This window comes from Macrobrachium nipponense, chromosome 31 (assembly GCF_015104395.2).
Source record: "Macrobrachium nipponense isolate FS-2020 chromosome 31, ASM1510439v2, whole genome shotgun sequence".
Taxonomy (NCBI): Eukaryota; Metazoa; Arthropoda; class Malacostraca; order Decapoda; family Palaemonidae; genus Macrobrachium; species Macrobrachium nipponense.
In genome coordinates this window covers 60,399,464-60,409,463 of record NC_061093.1, presented here as the reverse complement: position 1 = coordinate 60,409,463, position 10,000 = coordinate 60,399,464, and the positions used below count along the sequence as shown (strand labels likewise).

At 35.4% G+C, this 10,000-nt stretch overlaps 1 protein-coding gene across 1 annotated transcript in view; it reads left to right on the top strand.

The window, feature by feature from the left end:
* The first annotated feature begins 2,803 nt into the window (after nucleotides 1-2,803).
* LOC135206881 (uncharacterized) overlaps nucleotides 2,804-10,000 on the top strand; it is a 26,637-nt gene continuing 19,440 nt past the window's right edge. The window contains exon 1 of the mRNA XM_064238360.1: nucleotides 2,804-2,847. Within this exon, the coding sequence (XP_064094430.1) occupies nucleotides 2,804-2,847 (44 nt within the window). The remainder of the gene's footprint in view (nucleotides 2,848-10,000) is intronic.

The window sequence follows — 10,000 nt, the reverse complement described above, 5'->3', positions numbered from 1 at the left end:
GGAATGGACCGGAAAGTCCTAATTCTATATTGGTAGCCCCTTTCAAAGTCATTCATTTCTAATTACTATGACATCTTTTATCGATCTGAACTGTAAAATCCGGCTGCACTAAAGTAATCTCTCCATTGCTTCCTTATTTTGCAGAGATAAATTAGAAAACATTTTTGATTCTGCAAGGATCTGCTATTCAGTCATTCACTATAGTAGATTAACATCAACCGTGCATCCGATGTCTAGGCCAGTCCCTTACGACGCTCCTGATTGGCTATTGATAAGACAATCACAGGGCTGGAAACTCTCAGTCTCTCTCGAGAGTTCACATAGGCTGGATGTATGTTCCAAATCTCCTTGTGAAAGACTTATCCCTCAGGGAACTCTCGAGAGAGACTGAGATTGGTTTATCAACAGCCAATCAGGAGCGTCGTAAGGGACTGGCCTAGACATAGGATTCACGGTTGATGTGGATCTACTATAGTTGCCCGTTTCGTATTGTTATCTTTAAATAAGCAGTCTTCATTTCTGAGCAGTCGCTCATATCCGTTTATCTAACAAACGACGAAGCTTAATTAATACAACAGTCTTCAAGAAACGAGCAGCAAGCGACACCATGAAGGCCGAAATGCCAAGTGCACATGACATGCAAATTTGGGCGTAGATGCGACCTGCTTTTCCCTCGAAGTTCTATGTGACCCAGAGGGGAGTATTTTCATTATTCATGAAGTCATCTTCACCCTTTCTCTTCGAGAAACGCAAGATAACGACGTCCTTTCTTTGTTCACCGAAGACGAACACCCGTAGATAGCCACGTTGCATACTAAGGTGCCAAATGAGATGGGTTCTGGAGGAAAGGTCAGAAGGTCAGCAGAGACCCAGGTGCCTCCTGATGTCGCAAGGGACTTCACAACGGTGCCAAATATAAAAGGAAGAAAAGAAGAGAGAACGAAAAGAAAGGGGAGGGGGAAGGAGGAATGAAACGAACTTTGATTCTCTGATACAAGGTATGTTTTGCAACTATTTTGGTCATTACCAAATTTTCAAAGAATGTCAGACGTCAACGACAGGCACCGTAAGGTGTTCGTAGATATATATCTCAATAAAACATCTAATTTCACTTCTTTCTTTCTTCTACTCTTTTCTTTCTTCTTCTTTTCTTCGTTCTCTCCATCCCTTCTCAAGTTAAAAATCTAAATTCGTAAACAACTTCCTCACAACTCGGCCTCCAACAAGAAAAATCGCAAACATAAGTTACCGTTAATTCTTCATTTCCACCAGAGCGCTGACTCTGGCTACCTGATCAAAATATTTCCTAGTTCGAGCTGCAAATTCTTCCTCTTCTTCTTCTTCTTCTTATTGTTCTTCTTCTTCCGACAGCAGTGTTTGCATAACACAGGTACATCGACAGTTTCTCAACTTTCCTCTCCTTTTTTCCCTCCCTTGTTAAGCTTCCGGCTGCTCTGGAACGGGAAGCAATTTAGACATATGTTGAAAATATAATAAAAGGGGAAAAAAGCGGTTGAAATTGTTTTACCTTCATTTTTTTTTCGGAGAGGTAAGTGATGTTTTTCTACTTGAGATGTTACCATAGCAACGCTGGCGTTCTGAAAACCCTCTCATCGCCGTTTGCACCAAATCGCTAAGAGTTGGGGCGCCGAGTTTCGTTAATAAGTTGATTGACAAGGCTGGGGCGTTAACACTTTGCTTAACATCCTCTTTCGTCCGGAAATGAGATCGAAGTGGTGTATGAATTCGCATGGCAGAGGTTCCTTTGGACGGGGGACCTTTTCTATGGTCAAAGATGCCACGGAATATTGGTAATTCTTGGTGAGTTAGTTTTCTCCTCACAAACATTTCATTATCTTTGAAGATATTGATCTAGACTTCCTTTGGGTTTGGGCCCAGCTATTCTTTTCTCTTGCTTTCTTCAAGTCTGGGCTAGCTGAGGCATGACGCTATGATCAGTCTTTACGTCATAAAATTGCGATAATTCCCGAAGAGCCAACACGTAAATGAATGAGTGAGTTACGTATCTTTAACACACCTCGATGAACTTGTTGTCTGACCCATTTCACTCACGACAGATTCACAAAGTCTGTTACAAGATTCGGTAACTTCTTAAACTTATTCAATTTATTTACAAGTGAGGACATCTTGCCTTAAATGAGTTTTACTGCACTTCTATCCGTAGTGTTTAATCTACAAAGCCGCATGTCTTCTCTTACATAAGACTTGAATGAATGCAGCATTCTCACATAAATAATCTCGAATATCTTCGCCTCTGAGGCTTGATAGACAGATCCAGGTGTCTCGTCGATCCTGAAGTGGAGATGACAGGATTACTTTCGATTTACACAATTCAGAGTAACGGCTTCCAGCGTTTTATGGTTCGTCCGCTACGCCCTGGTCAATGTGAGACGATCGTTGGGCATTCGGCCGTTAGGGGGGTCAGGAGCAGCAGCTTCTTGGATGGTCAAGTCATCTGGATATAAATAGAATGAGATGGGGGTCAAAGATGGGAGGAGGGAGATGAATGGAAGGGAAGAGGGTTAAGTAGAAAATAAGACATAGAGAAGGAGCAGCAAATGAAAGAGAAAGAAAAATGGATCAGGAAGACGTGCCGCCAGTCCCTGATGATAAAGTAGACTTCAAGGTCTGTAGAAAAATAGGAGAAATAATTTTGTCTTTTTTAATGTTACAAAAGAGGGAGGAAGACGACGCATTGAAGAGAAGAGGGTTAAGAGGAAAAAAAAGGCTTAAGTAGAAAATAAGACATTGAGAAGGAGCAGCAAATGAAATAGAAAGAAAAATGGATGAGGAAGATGTGGCCAGTCCTGATGGTAAAGAATTCAGGTCTGTAGAAAAATAGAAGAAAATACATTGTCTGTTTTTTTTTTTTTTTTTTTTTTTTTTTTTTTTTTTTTTTTTAATAAATCAATAAAACCATTGACAGGACCTTAACCACCGATGGCACGAACACAGGACCATTAAACATGGAAGCCGAGAGGTGAAAGTTGAAACTATTCAAAGATATAGGCTGAGGCGCCAAGCAAGCAGCCACGCCCTTTCCTTCGAAGGCATCGTCTCTCTCTCTATCTCTCTCTCTCTCTCTCTCTCTCTCTCTCTCTCTCTCTCTCTTTCACTGTAGAAGACAGAATATGAGTAAAATAAAGATCTGAATATGACGAGTGGCATTGCCATATCTTCGTCTCTTTGCGAATCTTTCTGTGTCTGTCTGATTGTCTGTCTGTCTTTGCATCAAAATCAAAAGGAAAAGAAATATAAAGTATCGTACATTATATCCCAATAGATTTCTGACACATTACATGACAATCAAACGAATATACAATATAGGCTCCTGTGTAAACGATAACGCTTCTCGTATTACGGTTGCACTACCCAGAAAGATGAGATAGAGAATATCAGAATACACACTGTACTTCGTCCCAGAGTTTTAAAGAGAAAGCATGCAATAAACATAAGCGCGATACAAAAAATCAAGAAGAAAATATTAAGGAATATTTTCCTTTTACTGTTACGAAATAGACATGCACAAAAATGTCTCTTGTAGTAAGATTTAGGAACAGAAAAGATCAAGAAGAAAATATGAGGGAATATTTTCCTTTTACTGTTACGAAATAGACATGCACAAAAATTACTCGTGTAGTAAAGATTTAGGAAGAGTAATCAAGTTAGAGACAAAGAAGCATAATCCTAGAAATACAGAGAAATGAACAAAAAGTAAACAATAAGAAAAAAAAAAGATTCCTAAAAGAGGCCGGTCAGTTTGTGATGGGATTTTGGAAATGCTGTCCACAAGTAGCTAACCAGTTACACAAGATTGATCTTATTACCATTTAGGATCTTGTCTGGCAGGTAAGGTACCTCAGACAGTTAGGTCAAACCTTACGAAATCATTCCGAGATTAAAGAGCGTAAAAATAAATTCAACAACAGAAAGAATGGCATGCCATCCGAAATTTTCAAATTTGAATTGAATTGCCGATAGATAACCAGAAATATGAGTACGTCACCTTGTTCGTCATTACAGAATGGAGCTCATATCTTTTTACAATGTCCAGTGTAATTGCCTCAAGGAATACCCAATTACAAAATAGAGGTCATATCATTTTACAAAGTCCAGTGTCATTGCCTCAAGGAATACCCATACATTTTTAATCCAACACAATGATCTTCGTGAAGTGATAAAGAAAGGTAGACCCATCCTGGAAAACTGACCCAAGTTGCTCAAGGGATGCCAAGACAGCCTATAATCCATCACCTCGACTATAATTATGCTGGTGTCCCACAAGCTCCTTAGTGTCCCATACCTGGAGGGCAGGTAAACCATGAGCTCCAAAAGACCCATTGAGGAATGAAGACCTTCGGAATCCCAAATCCCAAATGTCACTAGTGGAGCTACAAAGTCGTAAAACTTTCATGGCACAATATCGCTATGATAGGAGGCGCTGCTGTCGCCGACGTGAAGGGTAATGAGGGTGGGGGGGGGGGGTTGGGGGGGGGGGGGTTTGTTGATTAAAGAATAGATGAAGGACTGAATTAATTAATTAATGAGTGGATAGGTCAAACTAGGGATTCATTCAGTGGTAAATGAAATTAAGCAGCTGTTTCAAATGTGCAGAGATATAAAGAAAACGGACAAACACGAACGCGGCAAGCAAATATGCACACATCACATACGTGTGTATATATATATATATATATATATATGTATATATATATATTATATATATATATATATATATACACACATACATACATACATATATATACGTATATATATACATAGGATATATATATATATATATATATATATTATATATATATATTATTGTATGATATATATACGTATCTATATATATATATATAGATATATATATATATATATATATATATATATACGTATATATATACATACATATATATATATATATATATATATATATATATATATATCTATATATATGTATGTATATATATACGCACTTATATGTATTTATGTATGTATGTGTATATATATATATATAATATATATATATATTATATATATATATATATATATATACATACTATATATATATATATATATATATATATAAAGTATATATATATACACACACGTATGTGTATGTGGCATATTTGCTTGCGCTTGTTCGTGTGTCGTTTTCTTTATAATCTGCACATTTGAAACAGCTGCTTAATTGTTTTTACTTTGATTTTTAATTTTAAGACATTTTTAATATTTGTGAGTTCCTTTTATCATTGAATGTTATTTTATGTGTCTCTTTGTCTTTTTACAGACTGATGATGCACAGAAGTTTTATGTGCGAAACGTTTTCGTGTAAATAAACCTGATTCCTTTTAATCGTTGTATCATGGACACCTTCTGAAGCTCCTATATGAATTTATTTAACTGAGCTCTATATATATATATATGTATGTATGTATGTATGTACGTTATGTGCTATATATATATATATATATATATATATATATATATATAAATATATATATATATATATATGTATATATATATATATATATATATATATATATATATAAATATATCATATATATATATATAATATACCCAGAAAGAGAAATTGCTGTTATGTCCTAAAAAATATAAATGAATAAATAAAAACTCCTGAAACATGTAAGGATGACACCGTTTTTGAACCTGATGTTTTGTGGCGATATGGTTCAGTAAACATTTGACCAGAAAGAAATTTAACCTCTGGTAATTTCCTCCCTGCAAATTGTTGGACTTTGGTTTTATCTGGAACTACTTTGTTGCTGGTTTTTGATAAAAGTGTCGTTACACCAGCACCGGCTCTTGCTTGCACGAGTAGCCACCAGGGAAAGTATCTTTGACTGGTGATTCATGCTTGCAAAAGAAGACTATTGCGATGGCTATTTGTCTGTCCGTCAGCACCTTTTCTGTCCCCCACCCTTAGATCTTGAAAGCTACTGAGGCCAAAGAGAGGCTGCAAATTGGTATCTTGATCATGACCCTCCTCTCATCAAACATCAAATTGCAGCCCTCTAGCCTCATTATTTTCCTTATTTTAAGGTTAAAGATAGCCATGAGTGCTTCTGGGCACTGCAACAACGCAGGCCACCACGGCCTGTTGAGATTTTGTCAAGGGCCCGTGACTGAGTATCATACAGCATTATACGCCAAACCAAACCGATTGCCCCGAGAAACTTCGGGAAGTATTTTTTCACTTGTTTTACTGTTGATTTCACAGAGATCTTATAGGTACATTTAAACCTGAATTGCTTTATTTTCTCCCTGAATCATTTGCCTTTAACACATTGCAATGAAAACAAACCAAATAAAGCCTTGGTTCCACAGTGCAAAAACATAGGTTCCTGCGAGAATGATAGAGCCTTTCATATCCATAGTAAGAGCGTACAAAGAGAGGAGAAGCAGACGTTCAAACGTATATACAACGAACTGGCTGGTATTTCCATAGACTATGATGAATGTCAAATGAATTCAACTTTCTTCATAACCCTTATTTTAAAAGAAAAAATTATTCATTTTCACCGACTCCTCTGGAATGCAAGTGATTTTTTTTCCTTTCTCTCTTCTCGTTTCGCGGGAAGTTCTGGTACTACAACTTTGCTATCCATAGCTTTCCCCATTTCGATCGATCTCATGTCGAAAAACGCTCCTTAGCACCCCGATCCCTACAACCCGCCGTCACGTTTTAGGTCTTTTGTTGGGAGCTGGGTCACTGGGGTGACCTAGGCCATATAAACTGCCAAATGGAAATCATTCAGCTTGGTGTAAAGTATCGTAATTTTTTTTTTTTTATGAGAGAGAGAGAGAGAGAGAGAGAGAGAGAGAGAGAGAGATTGGGAGAGAGAGAGAGTTAGAGAGAGAGATAACATTTGCTAAAACATACAAAAATCTTTTTCATATTCTTGAAAAGAAGTCTGTTGCCAAAGCAATCTGACTGCTCTATCCACGTTTATGCTTTAATCGCTGTTTTGGCCATCTTTATCTGTTAATTACTTTCAACCATATTTTACTATATTCTTTTAGTTTCGGTTTTTATCTTTTTCGTTACGTGTAGTTTTCTAAGCAGGAGATAAGGAAAAACACTTAATAAATTTTTGTATGAATTTTTGTTGTTCGCCTACTTATTAGAAAAATAAGTGTTCTTTAGCGAAATTTGCCCAAAAAGTCGTGCAGTATATATTATAGATATATATATATAATATATATATGATATAATATATATATATATATTAGATATATCTATCTATATATAGATATATATCTATATATAGATCTATATATAATATATTCTATATATATATAATATATATAATATATATATATAGTATATATATATATATATATATAATATATATAGATATATATATATATATCCTATATATATATATATATATATATATATATATAACTATATATATATATATATATCTATATATATATATATATAATATATATATATAGATATATATATATGTATGTATTTTTCCTGGCATTTCAGAGGTATATGCCTATCGATTATGGTGTTCCTCGGTAGATATTCTTAAATTTCTGTTTCTGCAACTACGACACCTCTTTCGGTCCGGCGATAGTGGACATCTATTCTTTTTGAGTTGTTTATAAAACTACCCAAGATGGCTTTGTCTGTCCGTCCGCACTTTTTCTGTTCGTACTTTCCCTGTCAGCACTTCTTCTGTCTGCCCCCATATCCAACCGTCAAACATACCAATATTTTACAGCCTCTAGCCTCAGTAGTTTTTGTTTGTTGTTTTATCTTTTATTTTCCTACGGTTAAAAGTCAGTCATAGCCGTGCGCCTGGCAACGATATAGGACAGGTCACCCACCGGGCCGTTGTTTTGAAGTATGAAGGGGGCCGTGGACTCATACAGCATTATACCAAGACGACCAAAAGATGGATCTATTTCGGTGGCTTTGATTATACGCTGAACAGAAAATACGGCGCATTTTTTACTTGTTATCTCTTGTCATCTGCGTCAGTTCTGTAGCTTGTATTACCGTTCTGCTGGCCGGAAAGAGTCCAGAGGTCCACAACCAGGCTTTTTTTTTTTAACCCTGAAATATTAACCACGTGCATGGGTCACCTGAAGGCAAGTGTCTGTGCTGCTAAAAAGCCATTCAATCTCAACCGACCACCAATTGGCTGTTTCTTTCCTGCAGTCACTCGCAATATTCCGTTTATATTTCTCCCTCTGTCTTCCTCTCGTTCTCCGGCTTTCATGATTTTCCAGCCAGGCATAAACTCTCCAAATGGCAGCAAATAAAATTTTTGCAAATATGGGCATACATAATTGCTTCACATTACTTTATAAATGCACGCACCACACGGCGTACTTAAATTCTATCAAATAAGTTTAAAATGCACGCAGAGTCATAATATTCTGCAATGGTACAGCAGAGAAATAGTGCTAACTAGAAAATATTCACTAAACTATCCACAGGCTCACACTAAAAGTGTTGTACATCCTTTCATGGACGTGATTTGTGCCTAATGGCCAGGTTATAAACATGACAGCCATTTATTGTCCATAAACTTGTAATTTGCGAATAAAAACGTAGTCGACGGCTTGTACTTCATCGCCCAAAAATGTCAGACAAAAATGTCAGGTCTTGAGAACTTGCAGTCACCAGTTCAGGATGGCTCAGGTGATAGGCAGAGATTTTTGCATTTGTAGCGGCACCTTTTAAATTTTATGGAGAATCGTGTATGCACGATTATATATATATATATATATATATATATATATATATATATTATATATATATATATATATATATATATATGTTTTGTGTGTGTGTGTGTGTGTGTATATATATATGAAAATGTTAAGGTACTGTACTGTAAATTCTCATAAATGTTAGGTGAAATCTACAATGGAATTCCCGTTACGAACAGTCAATTTAATATATATATATATATATATATATATATATATATATATATATATATATAATATATATATATATATATATATATATATATATATATATATATATGACTGGTAAAAAATGTTCTGTAACAAACAGAATTCCATCTAATAAACGGAGCCCATAAAAACACCAAAATATAGAGAAAAAACAAAAAGTACAATATTTCAGAGACTGCTCTCCCCTTTCAGGTAGGGAGACAACAGCTCTGAAATATAGTACTTTTCTCTGTGTGCGTGTTGAGTGTGTGTGTGTGTGCGTGTGGAGTGTGTGTGTGTGCGCGTGTGTGTGTTGTGTACAAAACTTATAGCTTTCGTCCAACTGTTGTGGACTTAATCAAGTCACAGTAGGTGGACTAAAGACTATAATCTTTTTATATATGTATTTTTAATACAGATGTTTTGTAATAGGAATCATTGTGGATTTCACTTAACACACACACACATATACATATATACTGTATATATTTTGTTTACCTCCATTAAATAGCTACACACACCGCTATCTTGTAGGCATATCTATACCAACTTTGGCTGAAATTTCCTAATGCGTTTCAGAATTAAGCTGGTACATACGACGCACTCACATGCATACATCCAATTTTGTTTTATACATATAACAGATTTAAAACTATAATATATTATTATATATGAAATAAAAATGTCTATTATTATATATGAAAGAAATATCTGTAGTATAGATATGAAAAAATATCTTGCAAAACTTGAAATCATATTTTAAATTATTCCTACTCTCTCGTTTTTTTTTTTTTTTTTTTTTTGACAGCACCATCTTTCTTTTTTTTCATCTTCAATGGTGATGACCCTTTGGTTTTTTTTATTATAACGACTTTTAGTTCTAATATGTATTGCTGTAAATCAGTCACTGTTCAAATGAACTATTGATTAACAGCCAACTGATTCTTTTATATCAGACGCAATGGTAAGTAACAGTTATTTGCTGTGGGCACTTGTTAGTTTTACCTTAGAGCTCTAATATTTTTGACAGATG